Genomic DNA, 25,965 nt, shown 5'->3' on the forward strand with positions numbered 1-25,965 from the left:
ACCCGAAAACGTCCTAGTAAAGAATACATTTTAAACACTCCAAAACTACATATGACAGAGATCTTAAGACCTTTTCCTTTAACTTGTAGGAAGAAAATGCCTACATGGAGAATATCTCCATCTGTAGCTGAGTTTATAAGGTCTCAAATTTGAGGTTTGCAATGGATCTATAAACTATGCTGCCACTTCTTTTCCGTAATTATGTAACCTTTCCATGGACCGCTTGAAGGGAGCCGGTCCACGGACCACTGTTTGAGAACCACTGCTTTAAACAATGTGGAGCAGACAAGTAGATAAAAGTTCCTTGATAAAGGCATTAGCCATAACATTCCACTACTGGATTTAGTTTCTTCTTGCTTAAGTCAAGGAATAAAGATGGCATACGTTTGTAAATATGTTATCAGAATGATAAACACACCACCACCCTTACTGTAAACATCACTAATCGATAAAGAAAACCACAGAAATAGTGCATCTGTAAGCAAAACTAACTAGATCTATATTTGACGAATGTACACATATTTGCTGCAGCCATGAATGGAGCTCCGCACAGTAAGAAACGGCATACCTTCTGTAAGAGTTTATTCCTGTAATGCTCCACCTGCTGCTGAACCGTCATGCCTGATTTCCTGGGTCTTTTTCCTGACTCAAGTTCATCTTGGAACTTCACAACTTTTAACTGTAAAAAAAGAACACTCCATTAGTTAAGTAAATGTTAGATACCTTTTCTATTCTTTAAACCACACATGGAACAGTATTGACCACTAACAACCATTTATTTCCCTTTTGTTGTGACTTGACATTTTTTTGCTTTGTATGCAGCTGTCTTCTTGTTAGTGGGCTACAAGCTACTTAAACTGAAAACCATCTACAAAACATCATCTTATTCATAAACGGGGGGGGGTAAGTTGCTTTCCCGAGATGTTGGATGAGAAGTAAAAGTGCTTGCCTCGAGTTCTCGTAGTTTGGCCCTCTTCCCCTCAGACAAGTCGAAGAGGCTCTGTGGGGGCTTGGTGTCAGGCAGCTCGTCTTTCTGTGGAGTGGAGGGCTCCGAGTCACTGCTGTCCTCTTCGGACACCTCCGCCTCCTCCTTCACCTCCTCTCTGCATAGCACCGGGGCAGACACACAGGTAACATGCATGGGCTGTGTCTTTACATTTTAAACATATGAATAGGTTTTTTGCCCCACCACCATCATCAAGCAATGCACAGAACTTGCTATCTCAAGGCTAAGAAAAATGTGTTTAGAAATGTCCAGTGGTTTTGAATTGAGCACCACTTAAGTGTATTAGCAATTAAAGTGACTTCTAAAAGACCTTTAGGGGAAACCATGGTGTAGGTTACCTGTGGGAACGTGATTACGTCGTTGGACAGTCCCAAGGTGGCAATGTGCTCTCAGAGTCAGTAATCTATCTAACTATAGACAGAGTCAACAGCAATGTGCTCTCAGAGTTAATAATCTATCTAACTATAGACAGAGTCAACAGCAATGTGCTCTCAGTTAGTAACCTATCTAACTGTAGACAGAGTCAACAGCAATGTGCTCTCAGAGTTAGTAACCTATCTAACTATAGACAGTCAACAGCAATGTGCTCTCGGCAACAGCAATGTGCCGCCCCCCATATCTATCTACCTAACTATAGACATGAAAGCATAAAAAAACAAGGCTTACATGAGATTTTTCGATTCTTCTTCTGAATCTTGATTATCAAGCAGGTCCCATTTTGATTCTGTACTTGCTGTTTAACAAATACAAAAACACAGACCATCAAACACACAGGAAGCTGTGTCATGATTGCACCCTCTCCATACACCATGCCACTGTATATTTCCACACTGCTCTAACCTGCATCATCAATTGGAAATGCACAGTTTGATTAGCTCAAAATTGAATTTTTAGACACACTTAATATTTTAAGATACAAATGTATCTAAAACAAACAAACTAAAACAAAAAAACAACAACAATTCAGTGTCCTTTGCCGAGAAGACAGTTCTCTACTTAAGAGCTGCATTTGTGTTAAACTGTGATCCCTTTAATTCAGATCAGGTTGCTGAGTGTATTTAAATCACAGAACAAGAGCAGTAAGCTGAAGTTGCCCATTCTACCCTAAAAGAATACAGTGTGTTCTACAATCAAAGTAATAATTCATTACGTTTTCTAGAAAGAAGAACATAAAACAAACTACGATTATTGGCAAGTGAAATAGTTTAGTTGGCTAAAGACACTACCTGATGGAAGGCAGCAACAACAGACCAAGAAACATGAGCATTTTTTAAAAATCAGACATGCACTTGTGACGTCCTTGTGTAACCCGCCCCTCAGAACCCAGCATTCACAACGACGAAACAGTTTCCACATTACCATGTGCTATGACCTCGGAGTCGTCAATCACCTCCCACTTCGACAGAGCTACCTTGGCAAGTGGAAGAGAGCTTTTCTCTTTAGTGCAAACTGCGTCATTTACTGAAATGCACAAATAAACAATTGGGGGTTTACTGTAGGGCATATTGAATATTTCATGAATCATAACGGCTCTATAAATATCAAATGAATACAGGTGTTTTTGAAGGTGTTAGACATGAAGAGAAATCTATACACCCAGAGCCTATGCGCCATGGCTTTTGAATATTAAAACCATGAACTAAAACCACCAAATCAAACTCAAATATGAGTTACATTTTTTTTTTATTTATTTGGAATCGGTAATTATTTTTTTCTCATTGTCTCCCCAATTTGGAAAGCTCAATTTTTTTTTTATTTCAACCCAGCTCACTGTTGCCACTCCCGCGCTGACTCAGGAGAGACGAAGACTGACGCACGTGTCCTCCAAAAAGCGTGCCGTCAGCCATCCACTTCTTTTCACTCTGCAGGCCCGCCATGCAGCCACCTCAGAGCTACAGCGATGGAAGACCACGCAGCTCAGTGCAACTTACAGGCAGGTCCGCTGGCGCCTGGCCAGTCTACAGGGGTCGCTGGTGCATGGTTAGCCAAGGACACCCTGGCCGACCCTCCACACCCGGGCGGCACTCGGCCAATTGTGCGCCGCCCCCTGGTAACTCCCGTCCACGATCGGCAGTGGAATAGCCTGGACTCAAACCAGTGACCTCCAGGCTACAGGGAACATCAGAGCACCTTTACCGGATGCACCACTCGGGAGCCCCCATGAGTTACATATTTTTAATTTAACATTTAAACATATGGGGTTTGAGTTAATCGAGTAAGTAGCGAGGTTCCAAAAAATAGTGTTCCACATCCCCCACGTGTTGCTACTAAATAAATAATGTACCTGTAATTTCTTTTCATTGTTTAACATCCAGACAACTTTTTACACTTATAACTTTAGAGTCTATTTTCAAAATGGCCGCTCTAGCGCACTGGGGTTTGAGATCTGTCCTTTAAATCAGTGGTTTTCAACTCCGGTCCTGAGGACTCACTGCGTCTGCTGGTTTTCATTCCAACTGAGCTCTCAATCACTTAACTAGACCCTTAATTGAACTGATGCTTAACTGTGCTTACTTAAACTGTGCTTACTTACTGTGCTTACTGTGCTTAATTAAACATTTTTAATTGTTTTCAGCTCTTGCAGATTGTTATGCAAGTTAGCTATAACATTTTGTAAGTAACTTTAAATAAAAACCAGCAGACACAGTGGGTCCCAGGACTGGGGTTTAAAACCAGTTCTCTAAAATCACTGCAGGAAGAGCGATTAAGAAAAAAAAAACAGAAAAAAAAAACACATAACAAGTGCTCCAGCTTTTCTGTTCTGTACCACATCATGGATCGTTATTAATGTGTTACCTTTTTCACAATGTGGGCAATAACCCTTACACTATTAGTGCACTAGAATGGACATTGTGAAAAGAGCTTTGAAACAGACTTTAAAGTTATACGTGTATAAGTTGTCAGGATGTTAACAATGAAAAGAAATCACATGTGTTATTTAAACAGTTGTAGGACGTGTAACGCTGTATTTTTCAGAACCCCTATACTTACTCTTTAAGCTTTACTCCAATGCAAAGGTTGTTTTGTTTCACATTTAGACCTAGGTTTTTATATGACTGGGAGCACATTTTAAAACTGGATCGACAGTGAAGTTCCTCTGGCTCACAACATGCTGTGCAGAGCTATATTGTAGTATCTCACCCAAAACTACCAAAATGAAGTTACTTTTGCTTTTTAATACAAGAACAGTGTGTGATAAATATCGGGCCATATTTTCAAAGAGTTTACTCCAGTCTTTAATTAAATCCAGTTTTTTGAAAGTTGTTGTTAATTTTACACAACTAAACCAAACAATTAAGTCATATCTTTCAAATTCTTTTCAGCACTCTTCAGGTGTTTTGTATCTCACTGTGTAACATTAGGTTAATTAAAGGAAACGTTTTGAAAATAAGGCCCATTCTATTTCATGTTCAGGCAGTATTTAAAAGGTTTAACATACAAGGCATCCCATCGATGTCGTCAATAGCGGAGGTGAGTGGAACTCCGTCGATGTCATCGACTGGGGCTCCGTCCAGGGAGGTTGCGTCCCACGGCATTCCCCGCAGTGGAGAGCCGTCTACGTTCTCCAGAGGAACCCCGTCCACGTCTTCCAGAGGAGCACCATCCAAATCAGGAGTCTGAAACCATCAGCACAGTCAGCATGCGGTGAGATTCTTGAAAAATAACAAGTTTACTGCACTGTGGTTACTTTTCTTTCTACATAGCTGAAGAAGGGCTTTGTCTGAAACATTAAGAAATAAATAATTAAATTAAAATGTTTGTATACTGCAGTTATGCCTCCTTTCAAACATGTGTGTGTCTATACGCATTTTTCATGACTCGGACTCGAGTCACAGAGCAAAAGACTCGGACTCGACGGAGATATTAACGACGAGTCCTTTTTTATTTTCTATTACACAAGTAATATTACAGTTACTAAGAAACTGTGCACAATAAAAACCCACTCAACAAAACATTATCCAATCACTGGTTAGCCTGTTGTCTTTGCAGCCAATCATAACAACAAATCCAACTGGTAAACACACTCCCACACAAACCCATCTGCAAATATCGCAGACTGACTGAGTCAGGGCGCCCACGACAGGTACTGCGGTTCAGACACCGAGCGTGTGCACATGACGCATGGCTCGTGTCTCGCCGTGTCGTAAATGCTGTATCGACATTGTAATGTCAAAGCAGGGTAATAATGCAAAACAGTTGTAAGTGCCATGTGTCGTAAGTCGAAGCGTCGTGAGTCGAGGAGTGCCTTTATTCGGCTTTTAAAAGCCTCTCTCTTTACTACTTTAAACTGTGTTCTATGTTTTTTAAGCATTGTAGAAATATATTTCTAAAACCGCATTCTTGAATAATACGTAACTTGATTTTGCTGACCTCCCTGAAAGTCTGAAATATAATTGATTTCTTTGCACTGAAAACAATAAAACACTGGTCACCTTAATAATTCTGAGTTTACTGAAAACAAAAATAAATGAAAAAAGAATCATTTAAGTTATAATCATACTTTTAGAGCTTTTTAATTCATATCAGAAAGTCATTGTGTGATTAAATATATTCTGTGCTTTGCTTCTAATCTCCACTCATTCCCAGCACACGCCATCACTGTTTGCAAGCAACGTCAATGAATTCACCTGGCAAATTCAGTGTAAAACTAGGCACTAAAGTCTCGAATTGAAACCTGCCTACCTTCAAACAGGCATATATTAGACTGATATGACAGGAATGACTGAATAACTTAATACCACTTCATTTACCAAAATGAAAATGATTATGGATACAGGAAAAACACATTAACAATATGCTAAGCAGCGTCAATCTAGAAATCTGTCTGTGTGAACTTCATTTTTTTATTCCATTATGAACCTACACAATGGGGAAATACATAAACATAATGTGTTTGTGTAAAAAGAGAAAACATACATTATCTAAAATCAAATGAACTGAAGCACAACCTTTTAAATGCATCACTGTATTACAGACTTAATAAAAGTGCAAATGCAATGGATGTGAAACATAACGTTTCTGTTTTGCAAAACAAATAATAAAAATAATACTAAATGTACTATTTAAGAACACACTATATACACAGTTCCGGCAATGTCTAAATCAGACTGGCAGATTTTACCTGAATTGAAGTCAAAGTAGATGCTATACTCAGAGGTAAAAGTAACTTTAATTTTTTACCTGTGAAGTGTTATTTTCAGGTACACGTTAAGTGGTACTCAGCGCATTGCGCTTGCTCGTGCATGCCTAAACGACTTCCGTTAAGAAAGCAGGGAAGCGCCCATTCATATCTGGTACGTTATGCTGTTCTGTCTTTTACATAATTTTTTATGTAATTTATTATATTTTTCCACCATTATGAAACTAGTATACGAATATTTATTATATGCAGTACATTGGGTCTTGTACATTTTTTTTTTTTTTACTTGTGCAACTTTGCAGTGGACTTCTCGTGAATTGTTTTTTCTTTTTAGAGGAATTGATTGTCTGTTTTCAGTTTAAGTTTGCAAAAAAATGATGTTGACAATAGGAAAACACCCATCAGATCGCAACCGATTGCACCTATACCAAAATCTGACAGTGTACTTCTTTCTGACATTGCACAGATCAAGTTTTGGTACGCATACCACATTCTAACAAGAATGTTTATTGGTTGGCCTCGTTTTGTATTCTGATTTCCACAAATGCACCTCATCGCAACAAAATGGCACGTAAACAAACGACAAAATGCGGTGCTGTTTCTCTTGCTACAAAACGTTGGAAATTGTTCGAGCTCTCGAAAAAAAACGTGAATCCGACACAAGTCGCTGAGCAATTTGGTGTTTCCCGTTCTGGTGAATTGCTTCACATTCTGTTAAATAATTTTGCGCATGTCTTGAATACTGCTCCTGTACATGTATTCATAATTAATCTAGATCTGCTGCTGCATTTAACGTGTGTACGGGTGCTGTGTTAATTTAGTTTGACAATTTATTAACATTAGTATGTCTCTTACTTTATTATTATTATAGTTTATTAACATACAGTTGCCTATTGCTTTTCTCTTAATTCTATTAACTTCATATGTTGATGCAGGTGCGTCATGTCAAGGAATACATATTTATTTATTAATTCATATTGTATCTGGTGGTCAACACCGTCTTAGAGAACACTTCGCTTATTTCCCAAAGGGTGTTCTCTTAGCCGGAGACTACTGGATATAAATTAGGGCTGTCAAGCGATTAATCTTAAGATTACAAATTGTAATCTCAGTTGACCTTGGTTTTCATTGCATATTTAATTAATATATTACTGCATCCAACTCAAGTTTGTTTTATTACTGATGCTATAAACAACAACAACACCAACCAGCCAAGCAATTTTACAGCTTCCAAGCTCAGTACCAGTTGGAAATTTTGGCAAGCTGTAGCAGGTGTCAGCAACATTCAGTTTTATGGAGCAGTTTCAATTCAAAATACTGCATTAGTTCATTATCTCACAATGTTTTATAACTTTAAACACCATAATAATCATGACCCTAGCTACACACTGTAAGGAGTTAAGCTGATTTTACATTTAACCTTAAGGAGAGGTCAAAGGTCACAATCAAGGTAATTTTTGAATAGAGCATACATAGGTTCCTAAATGTGTTGTATAGTAACCATAACCTATGTGCACTGTAAGGAGTTATAAGCTAGTTTTACATTTGACTAAATATTTAGAAAGGTTTTTAAAGAAATGCGTCATGTGGCCATATTGGTTTATGCACAAATACCAGGGATGATGCTTGTCAGCTTTGGTGTTAATCAAATAAAAATTCTCAACTGAAGCGGTTTTAAATTTAAGAAGAAAACGTAGGTCTGGCCGTCTTCTTGTTTTACGTAAGAACACCATTTTGCCATATTTGAATTCCATTGTCCCCAGATGATGTCTGCCAAGTTAGGAGTTAGTTGGTTAAACGGTTTGCAAACAGAAGCAGTTTGATGTTTGGGCGCGTTTTGGCGAATTTGGTGGCAGCCATTTTGATAGTAAAATGTATCACAGCAACTCCTGCAAACTTGAAGCAGGTTTGGCTGCTGATGACATATGTGAAGATTCAGATCAATCGGTTCACCGGTTCCTAAGAATATGGTGAAAGGTTTTTCCAAAAAAATGCATCAGGCCGCCATCTTGGTCGACACAGGATTGCAATTTATTTTTTGCATCTGAACTGTAATCTACACGGGATGATACCTGCTAAATTTCATGTACTAGTAATAATTTTAAATAATTTTTTATTAATAACTTGAAATTGCCTAAGTAAAACAAAACATTCATGAGTAACAGTTATATCCTCCATAATTGTACATAATATTGTTTATTGAAATAAAACAAAGCTACAGTGTTAAAGGGTCTGTAGTCGGCAGCTATCCACTTTTCAACAGCACTGGTTATAGTACAGTACTTAGCTTGATTCATGGGCTTGCAGTCATCAAGAATTTCTAAGAGTACAATGTCAAAAGTGACAGGTTTCATTTGTTGTTGACTGTAGCAGGAGAACTACTATTTTGAGAAATGAAACCATGTTTAGCACGCAGGTGCTACAGCAGACTAAATGCACTTCTGTAATACTGGAGCTCACTTTGACAGTAGATACAAGTAACCCTCTTTGTATCCAATGACCTTGCACTTTATTTTTATTTTTTTAAATAAGCTTCCCATTCACAAGTCCTTCAGGTTGAGTGCTTTTCTACATAATGCGGTACAGTGACTAATTTTATATTCAAACGATGACTGCACTCAATCCTGGCATGCACTCGAGTGTATAAAAATGGTACAACAGGAAATGAATAACGGTATGCCAAGAGGACAAGAGATTAAAAAAATGTATCTAATAAAAATGTAAAATAAAAAATGTATCTTAAGAAGTTAACTGCGATTAATTGACAACCCTAATTTTTATATTTATACATTTTGAAAAAGCTCAACCCCCAGTAAAGATTATTTTCAGTGTTTTGGGGACAGACCAGGTCCCAATACATCCTACTAGGATGGGCAAGTCATTGGCAATGTGGTAAAATAAAAATATATAGGCTGCTCTTTATGTAACTTACCTGGAATTCATATTTAACCCTTTGCAGTCCATTTATTCAGCGCATCTCAGGCGCATCAGGTTCAATTTATTTTCACAAGCGCAGTTTATTTTAGACGTGCCGTTTAAAAGTATTATTTCACAGTAAAACAGGTTTAAAAGGCACTGCATATCAACAGGACACTCAGTACTGCATCTCCAGCCCCGCCCCACCCCTCGTTCGCTGTTTTTTTCACATACCTTTTGATAGTAGTGCATACCGATAAATCATCTCCTGATCACTCGTTTTTATCACCAAACTCCTCAATAATGCGATCCAAGTCATTATTTTATTACTAGAACATCTAAAAGAAGCTTTGCAAATGTCTGTGATATTCTTTGAGCGCTGGATGCAGAAGCAGCTATCTTGTTTGTTTATGTCCGTGTTATCTATGTGATGCTGGGGCTATCTGTATTCATGAGATATGCCAATCCGACATAGGACCGCAAAGGGTTAATAAACAGAAAGTTGGTTCTTAAAGAAATGACAATAACTAGAGTTTTACACATTAACACAAAAGTGGTATCAGTGCATTGAACAAGATCTGTGTTTCTGGACCTCTTGAGTTGAGATGGCTCAAAAATGGGTTCTGTCTGAGCTAGAACTGCCTAAGAAGGTTTATAACACTCCTCGATTATGTGTCAGTTTTCATAAACAGATTTGACCTATATGTCATGGTTTTGGCAGAGTGTCAAAAAACAGGCACAATCTGAGGAATATGATGACTCATCATGTGTGTAGGACGGACATACCATAGATCTTTCCACTATCTCTTCTCCAGTCTTCACTAGTCCCAGGAAAATATTCTGTAACTGAATAAGATAAGGCTCTGGATAGACAGCCCAGTCCTCCCACGCTCTGAAACAAGCCATCACCTTTTGCTAAAAAAAAAAAAAAAAAAAAAAAAAGGCTTTTGGTTAGGAATTTCAACCGAAACATTACACTCCATTGTTAGCACAAGCAATGATATCTCCTTTTCTTCTGATAACTTCATGATGTTCAACCTCCAATCAGACCATGTGACCTACAGCAAAGAAACCAGGATCGAGCCGCTTATCTAGAAGTATTGTATTTTAAACATTTACATATCTTGAAAAAACATAAAAGAATTGAAGCAACAAACAATTCTCAGCACAATAAAAAGGGGACCCGTAATATAGAGATAGGGAAATATCAATCACACTGGTATTATAATGTATTAAACCCGATACGAGGGAAGAAAAAGCTTCTGTTGGTGCTGTATTGTTAAAAGACTACTACCTGTGTACATCCAAGTTAAAGATCTGAGGAAAGTCTTGCTACAAGAGGCAATATTCTTTACGTTTACCTTGAACTGTTCTGCTTGAAGTCTTGCCTGTATGTTTTTGTATGCCTCGCCAATATCATCGAACATTTGAGGGAGTTTTACCTCAAAGCTGAAAAGAAACAGAATTTTTTTTTTATCCACAGTTAACACAAATGTATAAAAGCAAAGCTTTGCAAATCATGCCTACATGGAACTATGAAGGAAGAAAAACACTTACTATTTTCTATAGTAGGATGCATTTGTAACTTTGGCACAAGAGTTGTACAAAATGTCTGAAACCAAATACAGTCTTGCAATCTGTATAAAGAAGACAGACAGGGGTTAATTATAATGGGAGAGAAAGTGAAATACCGGGAGGTTTCTGTACTTGTGTAGTGCAGTTGTAAAGAATCATGTTTACTCCTAAAACACAGTTCATCAGTTTAATCCCATTTTATAAATGAGTATTTCTTTATTTAAAAAAAATATTTAAAAAAATACAGAATTACATTATATAAATAATGATATAACGTCACATATTGTTCCTGTCCTATGTCAATGTATAGGTACTTTAATATAGCAAGAGTACTGTACACATTGATAGAAGACAGCAGAAATATGCAGCAGTGCATTCTTGTTGGAAGAGAACACACTACGTGTTGTGAAGCTAGAGATTCCAGTCCAGTAAGATGCTGGTACTGATCCCAATGCGTCTTGACCAGTACTAACTGCAATCTCAAACGAAGCTCAGCTCATCCTGACCAGTACTTACTAACTGCAATCTCAAACAAAGCTCAGCTCATCTTTACAGTTACCTTTTTCTGCAGCGGGGTCTGTAAGATGGACAGTGATTCTGCAATGCACCCCACCACCTCCTCCGCTGCCTCAGCCTTCTCCAAACAGAACACCATGGCATCTCCTATGTCCTCCTTACGAGGGCTCAGCCCTCGCAATAGGTTTTCAAGCTTATCTCTGTGTCTGAAACAAAACCACGGCTCAATTTAACAATCATGGAAATATAAAATAATCACTTAAAAAAGAATGTCCTGTGATGAAATGTTTCCATCGAGATGTAATAAGAACCACACATATCCCCTGCCAAGGCTTAAATCACCAAGAGATAATGCCAATGCACAGGTTCAGCAAACTTGGTCAGAGCTGCTGCAAATCGGCATGACGTGTCATTCCACTTAAAGCGATGAGGATTGCATTCTATGAAGCTTTTCAGTGGAGGTACACACACACACTTCCCCAATAAAATCTGCTTGCCACTATGTGGACCAAGATCTAATGCCTCTTTTCCACTGTACAACCGAGCCGCGCCGGGTCCGTACCGAGCCCTCACGGTGCAGTTAAGGGAGCCTGGGTTATATTCCAATTTATTAACTCAGTTTGCCAAAAGATGCACAAACAAAAATTAATAGACCAACGGTACAGCTCTATCTTGTATCACGCTATTTTGTAAATATATTTAGGAATTTCTTTATACAGTAATCCACAAATCTTACTGATTATATTGGCTTACTAAAAGTTCAATTAGTTCTGTTGAAGGGGAAAAAAGAAGGTTTTAAAAATATGATTTGCCAAAAATATCCCGTTTAAGGACAGTTGTCTTTTTTCTAGTTGTTTTTTGTTTGGGTGCTTAAAAAAAAAAAAAGCATGCTCGTATGCATGGTACAGCTGTACAGTATTTTGTTTGACTATTTTTGTAAATAAGTTTAGAATTGTTCCATTTTCCGCATTTGTTTTTCTTTATATTAATACAGATAAAGGGTGAGAAATTTGGTACAATTGTGTGGTTTTGAGTGTGAGTTAAGTGTACTATACCCGCGGTTTATGTTCATTTGCTTCAAATCATCAGAAATTTGGGCATAAACTTTCTCATTTCTGGCGCACGACTCCAGATCTTCCTGAACACTTCTAGCTGCCCACAGAGAAACTAGAGCCTGCACTACCACAGCGTCCCAAGGCTGTGCTTTTCTCTCATTACACTCGCTGCCTGGCATGTTGTTTGTTGTTTGTCTTTCTGAGTGTACTGCCTGACATTCAGATGTCTTGTGAGGCTGGAGTTTCACAGTTTGGTTCTCGCCTGGCTCAACAAATAGCCAGTGGAGAAGCACCCATACCCGTACCGTACCGAGCCCTCACGGGTCGGATGTGCCAGTGGAGAAGCACCCGTACTGTACCGAGCCCTCACGGGTCGGATGTGCCAGTGGAGGAGCACCCGTAACCATACCGTACCGAGCCCTCACGGGTCGGATGTGCCAGTGGAGGAGCACCCGTAACCATACCGTACCGAGCCCTCACTGGTCGGATGTGCCAGTGGAGAAGCACCCGTACCCGTACCGTATCGAGCCCTCACGGGTCGGATGTGCCAGTGGAGGAGCACCCGTAACCATACCGTACCGAGCCCTCACGGGTCGGATGTGCCAGTGGAGGAGCACCCGTAACCATACCGTACCGAGCCCTCACTGGTCGGATGTGCCAGTGGAGAAGCACCCGTACCCGTACCGTACCGAGCCCTCACGGGTTGGATGTGCCAGTGAAGAAGCACCCGTACCCGTACCGTACCGAGCCCTCACGGGTCGGATGTGCCAGTGGAGAAGCACCCGTACCGTACCGAGCCCTCACGGGTCGGATGTGCCAGTGGAGAAGCACCCGTACCGTACCGAGCCCTCACGGGTCGGATGTGCCAGTGGAGAAGCACCCGTACCCGTACCGTACCGAGCCCTCACAGGTCGGATGTGCCAGTGGAGAAGCACCCGTACCTGTACCGTACCGAGCCCTCACAGGTCGGATGTGCCAGTGGAGAAGCACCCGTACCCGTACCGTACCGAGCCCTCACGGGTCGGATGTGCCAGTGCAGAAGCACCCGTACCCGTACCGTACCAAGCCCTCACGGGTCGGATGTGCCAGTGGAGAAGGGGTATTAGATTACTCTTAATTCATGGACTAAATAAAACCCAAAAGACTAAGACTACAGTGTCCTTGTAGATCAGCTAGTACTTACTCTGCCTTTAGCTGACCCTTTTTCAGCTCTTCCTCCTGCTGCGAAGGAGATGTGGGCTCATCTTTCACCTCCTCCTCTCCATGAAGATAAGGATTTAAAAGCGGAGGCCGCCATATAGAGCCTCCTCGAAACATTCGGAAGTCTGCCGTTCTCCATTCATTCGGTGGGTCACCCTGACACCATAAATAAATAAATAAATAAATAAATAAATAAATAAATAAATAAACAAACAAACAAACAAACAAACCTGGAACATACTGTTCTAATGCTGACAGTAAAAGAAACAGGGAAACTAATACAGGGATTTACTGCAATACCTGTTATTTCATGCAATTTTGCTTAGTTTTCTTTTTTTTTTTTTAACTTATGTACAGATAATGGAACATTTTACAATTGTAAGAAGCCACCGATCCCATTTGGCAAAGTCATTCATTGTTTTTTTAGACAGTGTTCTTCATACCATCAACAAAATTCGTAACAGGCATTTAGGAATGTGTGAACATAATTATTTAATGTCAAGTTTTTTTTGGTCTTTATACATCTGTACTGTAGTTCTCACCTGAAGAATTGAGAAAAGCTTCCACCGGTAATACACATGCTCCTGGCTCTTGTTTTCAAACAGGAATCTAAAAATATAAAATATCGAAGGTTAACAAACTCTCATTGGCAGGTTGTTTTTCTTTCGTGTCCAAGACTGTTGCATCGCACTGACCAGTCCAACTTATAGACTGACTCATCCTGTGAACAGCGTAACACACAGACTGACTTGACTCATCCTGTGAACAGTGTAACATAGACTGACTGACTGACTCATCCTGTGAACAGTGTAACATAGACTGACTGACATCCTGTGAACAGTGTAACACACAGACTGACTGACTCATCCTGTGAACAGCGTAACACACAGACTGACTGACTCATCCTGTGAACAGTGTAACACACAGACTGACTGACTCATCCTGTGAACAGTGTAACACACAGACTGACTGACTCATCCTGTGAACAGTGTAACACATAGACTGACTGACTCATCCTGTGAACAGTGTAACATAGACTGACTGACATCCTGTGAACAGTGTAACACACAGACTGACTGACTCATCCTGTGAACAGTGTAACACACAGACTGACTGACTCATCCTGTGAACAGTGTAACACACAGACTGACTGACTCATCCTGTGAACAGTGTAACACACAGACTGACTGACTCATCCTGTGAACAGTGTAACACATAGACTGACTGACTCATCCTGTGAACAGTGTAACACATAGACTGACTGACTCATCCTGTGAACAGTGTAACACATAGACTGACTGACTCATCCTGTGAACAGTGTAACACATAGACTGACTGACTCATCCTGTGAACAGTGTAACACACAGACTGACTGACTCATCCTGTGAACAGTGTAACACATAGACTGACTGACTCATCCTGTGAACAGTGTAACACATAGACTGACTGACTCATCCTGTGAACAGTGTAACACATAGACTGACTGACTCATCCTGTGAACAGTGTAACACATAGACTGACTGACTCATCCTGTGAACAGTGTAACACACAGACTGACTGACTCATCCTGTGAACAGTGTAACATATAGACTGACTGAGCCATTCGGTAAAACTTTCCTGCTGGTTTCCATCCTCCTTGAAGAGATCAGAACAATGGGGATGTATGCCATGCCCCCCCCCCCCCCCCCCAGTTCATATTCCAACACATTGAAAGAGAAGCACCATTACTCAGCGATTACCTGAAGTCTGGATTGCTCTTTTCCTTGTTCATGATTATAGCTTCAAACATGGGTCCTTCACGCACCACAAATTCAATCATTCTGTGGATAAGCCCTAATAGGTTCCTATTAAAAAAAAAAATACAGGACATATTCACATCTTTTCATCGCAGGAGTCTTCTGGCCTTGAAAATGTCTAATTCGTGAAACTGAATGGCTGCAAAAGCTACACGCACTGCCAACATACTCCAGCTAACACTACAGTGAAATGCTTTTCAGAGGCTCCCTTCGTTTGGTGCAGTTCATGAGCTGCAGGGGGTCATGCAGTGTTTCCAAAACCAAAAACTGTATCTAATCCCACAGAAAACAACAAACTACAAAGATAGGTAGAACTATTTTTATGAAAAGAACATTGCTTACTACTATTAGCTACTACAGGCTTTGTTCTGCTCTAATATCTTTTTAAATGTATCAATACAATTAACTAACATAAAGCTATTGCAGTCCCCTGGTAATAATCATAAATGTATATATACGTGTTACTAATGCTGAAAAGCCATCAGTACATCCTAGAATTATTACTGTTTATAGCTGAAACATTTGTATTTCAAGCCAGAACTAAGTGTAGCACATGAAAGCATAAGCCAAAACGTACTGCATCATTTTACACATTTCTTCTACAAGAATGTGTCATATCTCATGATTTGTTCTTTTATTACACCTGATGAACGTAGTTCTTAAAACAATCCGCAGGGCAAGCATTACCTGCATGCAGTACATTCTAAATACTGCTTACTTAATGAATATATTCACGAGGAGCTAGGCAGGCCCACACAATGGTTGTCATTCTACATGTTTTTTCAGGAGTTCCTTGAAGCATTGCAGCTATCACAGAACTTTACTCCAGGACCAGCCACACTCATGACTATGAATAGCAGGAGTCCCCAATTCTCTGAGCAAGACATTGGAAGTCTCTGAAGTGACTAGCTGTGCACTTTAACAACAGAGCAGCTAACTATTTTAACACACACTAGAACTACATCTACTACACATGGAATTCAAGGGCCTTTAGGCCAATAGGGCAAAACCAATTCATAATGTTTATTTAAAAACTAAAAAAGAATATTTTTTTATATATATATTGTTTTCTGGTTTAGGGCTATGTATTTAGCAATCAATACCTTCCTTCTCTCTCAGCTTTTTGCTGATTTCTTGAGATTGCTCGTAGGACTGGGGGGCTTCCTGGTTTAGACTCGTAACCTGGAATACAGGATCTTTTCCTTCTAAACTGTGTGTTGCAAGAATGCTGGTCAGTCGTAGTAGCAGTAGTAGTAAGAATGGATTGAAAGTGTACCTTTCTGTTGGGATAACCACTTTGACTACGGCTTCGGACAGAGTCTGTACGTGAAGTCAAATCAAATAGTAAAAATATAAAGAAAGTGAGTATATACAGGTGAAACACTGCAGGATATATATATATATATATATATATATATATATATATATATATATATATAGCATCAAGAAAAAAAAAAAAAACATTCACAAACTGCAATCATAATCTTTTGAAACTAATAAAATCGTCGACCTGTTTTCTGTAGCTAGTACGAATTCCATTACATACATATTATAATTAGGGCTTCTGTTTTTCAGGTTTTATTAATTGTATTTTTCGGTGCGAGTTTTATGTAAATCATTTTTTTCGGGGCTTTCGTTTTTGATATAATGTATGAAATTAGTGTTTTCAGTTACTTTCCAAAATGCTTGAGCGGTTTTTTTTGTGTGCGTGTCAAGATATGTATAGTAAGTTGCACCTTCTTTCCTTTGCTATCTTCTACAACAAAATCCCGATGGTCACAGGCACATTCTTCTGGGGTTTTTGTGTGTATGCATTTCACCACAATTCTGTTTTAAATCTTCGTGTCTTAACTGTAACACAGTTTTAAATCCCGCCAACAAGCCTCCATCCTGATTGTAATCTCGTTTTAAATCTCCCAAGTGGAGTCTCCAATAGAAATATAGGAATGTGCTGTCACTCAGTAGTTGGGGTGGGTTTAAAGTATTCAGAACTAATCAATGATAGATACAAGTCAGGAAGGCGGGACATTGCCCAGCAGCACAGGGAAATATATTTATTATTATTTTTGTAGTTGGTTTTATTTTTTTAAATATGAAAAGGGTAAAGTCAATGTGAATAGATTAACCATTTCCACAGTTTTTACTGTGTTTACAGGCTATCCACCGATTTAATTATTTTTTGTATTGGGGGGTGTTTTATCGGGTTTATCGATTAAAACCGAAAATCAGAAGCCATAATTATTTATTCCAGCAAAATGAATGTATTTCTTCTGATTTGCATACACAAATTCTAATTAGAAAATAACACACTAAAGTAAGTGATAAACTGCACCCTACTAAAATGCAGTAGATCAACCTACCAAAAGTCCTGTTGAGTTCTAGTCTGCTCTAGATAAAAGGCATGCACAGACCTCTTTCCCCCATAACGTGGAAACACTACCTTGTCAAATTCTTCCTTGGATCTAGTAATGGGTGGTTTTGGCGCGTCCTGATTTCTGAACCTCTCTCGAGGCTGTGCATTAAAGGGTAACCCAGATGGAGGGGGGGGTGTAGTTAGTTTCAGCACACCGGGAGGAACGTACAAAGGGTGTGGGGGGATGCGGACTGCCTTTCCCCAGCCCAGCTTCATTTCGAAGCCCATTACCACCTTGCCTGTGAATATAAAACCAACACATGAAAACCACGTTTCTTTGAGTCAGAAGATGTTGTTGATAAAACGCAGAACATGTGAAGGATGCAAGCACATACAAACCTGCTGGATGGTTATTATCCCTCATAGCATTTCATCAAAACCTTGTTTTTATTTATTTATTGAATTTATATAATGCTTTTTATACAAAAGTATCGCAAAGCACCGTACAGTACATAGCAGAAAAAAAAGTCACACATACAAACGCCATAATCAGACCATTTAAAAATCATATTTAAATAACAGTATACACAATACAAAAACAGCAATTTTAAAGTTATATTAAAACCCACTAAGATAAGAAAGCGGGATACCACACGTTTTGGGACACCAAAATAAAGTGCATTACAATAATCAATTCCATATGAAACAAAGGCATGCATTAGTCTCTTGGCTTCAGATACGGAAATAATGGGTCTAAGTTTGTTGTACAGAGGCCTTCATATTAACCAGTCTACTTTTGAAAAGGTATATTTCAAATAAATGGCACATATTTTTCACTAAAAGTGTAGCAAATAAGGACCAGTGACAAATACTCTATAATGCGACTTTCACTGCCAGGAATAGGAGCACTTTATAGATATCAATGGAGCAGATACCAATGTGTGTGACTGCACTGAATGTATGACGAGAGGGTCAATGTTATTAATCATGCACCTGCTGATACACAGATAACCACTTACCATCCAGTGCCTGTAGTGCTCTTTCTGCATCTTTTCGGGTCATAAAAGCTACAAATCCACGATTTTTAACCCTTGTTCTCTCCTCATCAGTCCGTGGCCACATAATCTTCACACTTGCCAATGGCCCAAACTTGCCAAACTCCTTACAAAGCATTTCTTCATTCATCTAGAAAAAAGATTTGTGTAAGTCTTGTGGCATATATATATATATATATACACACACACACACACATACATACAGTATGTGTATATATATAAATAAAACAAACTATACATATTACCTTTGGGTTAATGCTTCCGATATACAAATTGGTTGTGTGCGGGTCTCCTAAATCATCATCAAACACTAGGAGACAAAAGAAAGTGGTTCAGTGGTAGATCTTTTTTTTTTTTTTTTTTTTTTTTCTAAATATACCTTGGAGCAGTGACAATGTACCAAGCAAATAAAGGTCAGGACAACTGATAAAATAAAAACCATACAATATAGACAACCTGGATCATACCATGCATTATGGTACATATCAAATCTTTATACATTTACATGATAAGCTGAATATCTTCATACTTCTAGTATTGTCAAGCAGGTTAGGAAATTCTATCTTACATGACCGTCGAGGCGGCTGCATTTCCATGTCTCCATAGCTGCCGGGTTCGGATGTACATTTTTTTCTTTTGTATCGCTCCTCACGCTCCTCCTGTATCCTAAAATGTAGATTTTTTTTTTTTTTCAAGGTTGATTTTATAGTGTGGAAATCGCATTGCCCTAATCAAAAAAGACTGCAAGGTATCGTGCAAATACTTACTGTTTGAGTTCCTCTTTAAACAGTTCCAGGTTACTTTTCTTTTTCTCTTCCGTTTTCTTCTTTATAAACTGACAGACAAAACAAAATATTAAAATTCCACTATTTCATTATTAATCAAGCCCTATATATGTGTAATTTATATATATATATATATATATATATATATATATATATATATATATATATATATATACATACAGACATGCTCAAATTTGTTGGTACCCCTCCACAAAAAACGAAGAATGCACAATTTTCTCTGAAATAACTTGAAACTGACAAAAGTAATTGGCATCCACCATTGTTTATTCCATATTTAATAGAAATCAGACTTTGCTTTTGATTTTTTATTCAACATAATATTGTAAATAAAACAAATGAAAATGGCATGGACAAAAATGATGGGACCGCTAACCTAATATTTTGTTGCACAACCTTTAGAGGCAATCACTGCAATCAAACGTTTTCTGTAGCTCTCAATGAGACTTCTGCACCTGTTAACAGGTAGTTTGGCCCACTCTTCCTGAGCAAACTGCTCCAGCTGTCTCAGGTTTGATGGGTGCCTTCTCCAGACTGCAAGTTTCAGCTCTTTCCATAGATGTTCGATAGGATTCAGATCAGGACTCATAGAAGGCCACTTCAGAATAGTCCAATGTTTTGTTCTTATCCATTCTTGGGTGCTTTTAGCTGTGTGTTTTGGGTCATTATCCTGTTGGAGGACCCATGACCTGCGACTGAGACAGAGCTTTCTGACACTGGGCAGTACGTTTCGCTCCAGAATGCCTTGATAGTCTTGAGATTTCATTGTGCCCTGCACAGATTCAAGGCACCCTGTGCCAGGCGCAGCAAAGCAGCCCCAAAACATAACCGAGCCTCCTCCATGTTTCACTGTAGGTATGATGTTCTTTTCTTTGAAAGCTTCATTTTTCGGTCTGTGAACATAGAGCTGATGTGACTTGCCAAAAAGCTCCAGTTTTGACAAAACTGTCCAAAGGACATTCTCCCAGAAGGATTGTGGCTTGTCAATATGCATTTTAGCAAATTCCAGTCTGGCTTTTTTATGTTTTTCTGTCAAAAGTGGAGTCCTCCTGGGTCTTCTTCCATGGAGCCCACTTTCGCTCAAAAAGCGACGGATGGTGCGATCAGAAACTGACGTACCTTCACCTTGGAGTTCAGCTTGTATCTCTTTGGCAGTTATCCTTGGTTCTTTTTCTACGAATCGCACTATCCTTCTGTTCAATCTGGGGTCGATTTTCCTCTTGCGGCCGCGTCCAGGGAGGTTGGCTACAGTTCCATGGACCTTAAACTTCTTAATAATATTTGCAACTGTTGTCACAGGAACATCAAGCTGCTTGGAGATGGTCTTGTAGCCTTTACCTTTACCATGCTTGTCTATTATTTTCTTTCTGATCTCCTCAGACAACTCTCTCCTTTGCTTTCTCTGGTCCATGTTCAGTGTGGTGCACACAATAATACCAAACAGCACAATGACTACTTTTCTCCATTTAAATAGGCTGAATGACTGATTACAAGATTGGAGACATGTGTGATACTAATTAAAGAAACTAATTAGTTTGAAATATCACTATAATCCAATTATTTATTATCTTTTCTAAGGGGTACCAACAAATGTGTCCAGGCCATTTTAGAATATCTTTGTAGAATAAACAATAATTCATCTCTTTTCACAGCTTCTTTGCTTTATTCTATGACATACCAAAGGCATGCAAGTATACATGATAAAATAGCTTTTAATTTCATCACTTTTCAGGAGGAATGAATAATTATTTCAATGAGCTGTAAGGGTACCAACAAATTTGAGCACGTCTGTATATATATATATATATATTACCACACAATAATATGTCTTGACTTGGTTTTGAGCCGTAGCCACGAGTGCATTGCTAGCTCAAAATTAACGATAATTTTGTAACACAAAAATTAGGCCGGTTCCCAGAGAAACGGTCAGCCTGGTTTGGATACATCAGTAGATTTAGAAAATTTGGCAACCAATGGTACATACAGGTTTCTTTGAGTCAGAAGATGGTGTTGATAAAACATTATTCTGCTGCACTGGAGTTAATTTCGTCGCTGGCCGGTATAGTTTGTTCTTCTTAATTTCTGCGGCTTCCTCCTCTGTAATGTAAAATAAATAAAAAGGACAGCAGTTTTGGATTCACACATTTTACCAGCTATATCAAACAAACCATGTTTTAAGAAGTGGAGGATTTCAACACTCATATTCTGTACCTTTTGTTGCATTTACAATGCCCCCTCGCACAAAGGTCTTCACAGTGCTGTCATCACTACCATCAAAGGATGCTAAAAATTCTTCAAACACTTCTGCAGCTTTCTCTTCTTCCTCCTAAACACAGATGAGTTTGATAAAAACACTCAACACAACATTTGAGTGAACAATGCATTACCTTACTTAATGTGTGTGTGTGTGTACAGCACTACCTATTTATTAGACACTGCAGCATAACACTTCAAACAACAGCTTAAAAAGACCTACATCCCCCAGCATGGCTGTAAATACAAAGTCTGTCAGTCTTATGAAAAGTGTAAAGCCCCAAGACCGAGGCGCATGTTAAAATGTGCTTTACATGTAAAACTGTAGGACAGTCAGACCTCTTTACAGATTCTGATCCTCTCAATAAAGAATGACATGTAATGTATGGACTCCTCTACTTTTATGGGGATAAAAACTGCACATTAACAACATATTAAACAGCATGGAAAACACAACATACAAAGGGTTTGTAAATGTCACTTACCTTTTTCTTAAGTTCATCTTGTTCCTTTTTACTTAATGTCCTTTTAGTGCCAAAGGCTTTTAGCTTGCGATCTGCCATTTTTCTACTGGTGGAGAAAAAATATATAGGTCTACATATAGGTTACAGACACAGCAAAAAAATAAAAAAATGTTTTGCAATACATGACGCAAATGATGAAGAAGTATTTTTGGTTCAAGTGTCTTGCAGGTCCCCCTCTGAGGACCAGTCAATACCTTAAATTGTGTGGTTTTAAAAGGGGAAAAAAAACCCGTGTAGATGAGGGTAGGCAGCAGCCCTCTGGCCCCTGCAATACAGATCCCCTGTACAAATACAGTACACGCTTTTAAAAGGGCCACTGCATGACAACACAGCACGGCTAAGTTTATACCATGATGATTACTATGTATATTTTGTACATATACACTTTATGAATCAGTTTAAATATGCGTTTTTATGATATCAGTACGATTTGCTTTACATGTAGTCAACATTACTTCAGAATTAACCAACACTGAATTACGACGTACATGAACCGGAAGCACTTGAATACAATACTTAACATTTAACCACATGCAAATAACAGCTGGGATTCGTGCAGGCTCTTAAACGTGTTGATAGCGACTGCAATTGATTTTACAATGACGGATACCTGCCGTAATGGAGTACCACCGGTAACATTACGTGGCTTTTTTTATTGTATTTCTCCCCTCAGTCATTGTCTGCGGTCAGTACAAAACAGAATGTATCAAATATTAATCACGCTACGTATGAACTAAAACATATTCACTGTGAGTATTGCACTATATAAAAGTGCAATTGAGCCGTATCAAACACAACAGTCTTGTTTGAGCAGTAAAACACACACGGTACTGTTGTTGCTAGTCGTACATGTTCGTTTGTTGCGCCCCCACCCCCTCTTTTCTCCAGGCTCTGTAGCACGTACTATGCTATGCCTGGATCCTGTTTTCATTTCTCAGTTATGACACAGCATACGCTTCTACAATAACTACAAATACAGCACTGCATAAATATTCAGTAAAAACTTACAGATTTGTAACTCAGATGTTGTCCAAACGTAATAACAATTGTTATTAATCCGCCATGTTGAACTGGCTAAACTGTAGGTGCTCCCGACGTAACACAACGTGACTCTACCTCTCAGCCAATGAGCGTCGAAGGGCGTCCTACCTTTACTTCTCAGAATGTATCGCGGGCATACGATGCATGCTTGAAAGCAAACAGTATTGACAGATCAGAGATTTTCCCGCCGATATAGAATATTTTCAATTTAGGGCAATCTGGAGTTAGGAAATGGGAAGGGTGGTTTTAAATGTAGATTTTCTTTTTATTTTAGATGATGTTCTAGACTTCTACATAATGTTCTTCCTTTACAAAGATGTCAGATGCACTGTGACATCATGCCTGTTGCCCTCTGATCTCTATAGAATTGCTGCAGACTTCAGATTTGCTTTGACTGCCTCAACACTATAAGATCACATAGAGTTTGAGCCGCATAGAATGTGAATGAGTGGCACAGGTGGGGCCCTAATACTTGTTGCACAGGAAGTTCATTTAATTGTAATGGCAGTGTTTGTGTTGTGCCGGTCAGTGAGTGGGAAAAATAACATCATATATATATATATATATATATATATATATATATATATATATATATATATATATATATAGCTGATGAGAAGTAACTTGTCAGTATTGTTTTTTAGCTTGTTTGTGCCAATGAAATGCAAAAATAAAAATGTCTTTGCTACAAAATAGATGTATTTCGACCAGGGCTTTTCAACCAGGGATACGCGTACACCCAAGGTTCTCCTAAGGATCATAGGGGGTATGTACAAAGTAAAAAGAAAATAATCTTGAACTGATTTTTTTAAACTGTATTATATATTATCGTTAAGCCACTTTGTATAAATGTTAGATTTTTGTTTAGCAGCTCAAAGGTTAGTATAGTGTAGTTTCACAATGATCACCCACATGTACACGTGTGTCATTCCACACCAACTCAACCAGAGCCGTTGCCCGACGTCTCAGATTTTGCTAGAAAAATTCACCTGGAAGTTTTTGGGCCCGCTGAGTTCAGAAATGCTAATGTTTTTTTTTTATTTTTATTTCCCCTTTGAGCTGTGACCTGGCAAAGGTCAACCAAAAGTGAAAAGGTGACCCTGACCAGGAAACACACCCTGGGCTCAACGAAGACGCTGCCTTGTTTGACTCATAATGAATAGGGCTTTCGAGAAAAAAAAAATACCAGGAGCCCAAGATCTACAAGAATCAAGCAGAACATTTTGGTATTTGCAGATGTTTTATTTTTGGCAGATTTTTGAAGTTGCATTTGTCATGCATTTGAGCATTGCTTATGGCCACTTTGTTGAGGTTAAGTACCACATAGTCCTAACCAAACTGGTGTTATTCTTCAATTTTGCATTATGTGGGGTTAGATCTAAGGTAAAAAGTGAGAGTGTGCTTCCACTGGCACTAGCTTGGAGCTGAGGGGTTATGAACTTGCGTGTGGAACTTAAATTTCTTTGTTACAGTGACACATTTGAAACTACCAAAACCTCACTTAGGTGCATTTTAAAAACTACAAACTGATAGAAAACAAAAAAAATAGATTACCATGCTAAACTTAAGGAACTTCAAGGGTTAACAACTTCCAGTCACTAGAATTTCACATCTACTCCTACTGGAATCAAACTAAAAATCTCAGTTCTTATGACACGTATATAACTTCGCTAAAAAGAAAGTATCTTAAACATTTTAAAAGTTGCATGCAGAGTGTGGTTGGTTAACAATTGCTATAGAAACCACACATCACAAAGTTCAGTAATCATCAAATTTAAAATTACTGCGTGCGTGAACTGGAACGGGGAGCGACATTTTCTTCACAATGTTCTTCTTCCATTCATAGAACAGTCTGTCCTCAGAAGGGCCACTTGAAGGTGTTCGGTCCGGCAGGATGCATCACCTTCACTTGTGCTCCATCATCAGAGACGTTTTCAGCTTCTCCAGGGAACATTTTATTGTCATACAGCACCTTCACCCCGTCACCAACTTGTAGATGCAGCTGAGCTGGACCCTCCTGGATAACTGCACCTTTCAGCACTGTCACCACAGGGAATTCCGTACTTTCACTGGTAAATGAGACCTTTATCTTGCTTGGGGTATTGGGTACAAAGTGGTGTGCTTCCCTGGAGCCGGTGATGGCTAGGGCGTCGTCATACCTGACATTAAGGAGAGGGTGGTTCTCTTCAACCTGTTCTTGAGAGACGAACATGACCTGCACACAGGTTACGTGTACTTTTGCCCATTCACACAGCTGGTAAGGGGTAAGAATGATGTTGCCTTGAAGACTAGCTCGTGCTGCTCTTGCCTTAATAGTACCTCCCATACCATCACACAGACTTTTTCTGTGTGATGTGGCAAAGTACAGTCGCCACCGCTTAGAAGGCGCGTTTGTGTTAATGTGATTCACCCACAGTAAGCGATGGACAGTATAAACTCCCACACAATAACCTGACATTCAAAATGTCCCCCAATCACCAGTACAGTAATCAAAACAAACAAGCGTGTATGCGGTTTTATTAGGGAGCTCCCCTAAATCCCTGTTTAGAAAGATACAGGGTATTAATGCTTGTGACAGAGTAGCCGTCTGCTGTGTGGATCGAGACGGAGGTTGAAGTTGATACGGAAGGTGAACAGGATTTATTTAAATATTGTAGCGCTGAGCTGCGGGGTTTTCAGGATATAATGAGCCAGAAAACAGTTGCGGTTCAAAGCAGTAAGAAACACTCATT

At 39.0% G+C, this 25,965-nt stretch overlaps 1 protein-coding gene across 4 annotated transcripts in view; it reads right to left on the reverse strand.

The window, feature by feature from the left end:
• The window catches only part of LOC117430902 (U2 snRNP-associated SURP motif-containing protein), a 28,846-nt gene extending 5,492 nt beyond the window's left edge, over positions 1–23,354 (reverse strand). Inside the window, exons 1-22 of one of the 4 annotated variants that reach the window (XM_059000876.1) lie at positions 23,201–23,354; positions 22,154–22,235; positions 21,627–21,741; positions 21,400–21,512; positions 19,380–19,447; positions 19,181–19,278; positions 18,858–18,922; positions 18,577–18,742; positions 17,645–17,856; positions 16,481–16,524; positions 15,148–15,252; positions 13,951–14,017; positions 13,392–13,564; positions 11,197–11,359; positions 10,620–10,699; positions 10,424–10,511; positions 9,849–9,977; positions 4,446–4,623; positions 2,366–2,467; positions 1,673–1,739; positions 950–1,103; positions 569–679 (exon numbers count right to left, since the gene is read on the reverse strand). In XM_059000876.1, coding sequence (XP_058856859.1) covers positions 569–679; positions 950–1,103; positions 1,673–1,739; positions 2,366–2,467; positions 4,446–4,623; positions 9,849–9,977; positions 10,424–10,511; positions 10,620–10,699; positions 11,197–11,359; positions 13,392–13,564; positions 13,951–14,017; positions 15,148–15,252; positions 16,481–16,524; positions 17,645–17,856; positions 18,577–18,742; positions 18,858–18,922; positions 19,181–19,278; positions 19,380–19,447; positions 21,400–21,512; positions 21,627–21,741; positions 22,154–22,231 — 2,376 coding nt within the window. In that variant the 5' untranslated portion in view covers positions 22,232–22,235; positions 23,201–23,354. Of the gene's footprint in view, positions 1–568; positions 680–949; positions 1,104–1,672; positions 1,740–2,365; positions 2,468–4,445; positions 4,624–9,848; positions 9,978–10,423; positions 10,512–10,619; positions 10,700–11,196; positions 11,360–13,391; positions 13,565–13,950; positions 14,018–15,147; positions 15,253–16,480; positions 16,525–17,644; positions 17,857–18,576; positions 18,743–18,857; positions 18,923–19,180; positions 19,279–19,379; positions 19,448–21,399; positions 21,513–21,626; positions 21,742–22,153; positions 22,239–22,386; positions 22,403–22,802; positions 22,847–23,200 lie in introns of those variants that run through there. The other 3 variants (XM_059000875.1, XM_059000874.1, XM_059000877.1) reach the window with 3 other exon arrangements.
• Between the last annotated feature and the right edge of the window lie 2,611 nt (positions 23,355–25,965).

This window comes from Acipenser ruthenus, chromosome 26 (genome assembly GCF_902713425.1).
Source record: "Acipenser ruthenus chromosome 26, fAciRut3.2 maternal haplotype, whole genome shotgun sequence".
Lineage (NCBI taxonomy): Eukaryota > Metazoa > Chordata > Actinopteri > Acipenseriformes > Acipenseridae > Acipenser > Acipenser ruthenus.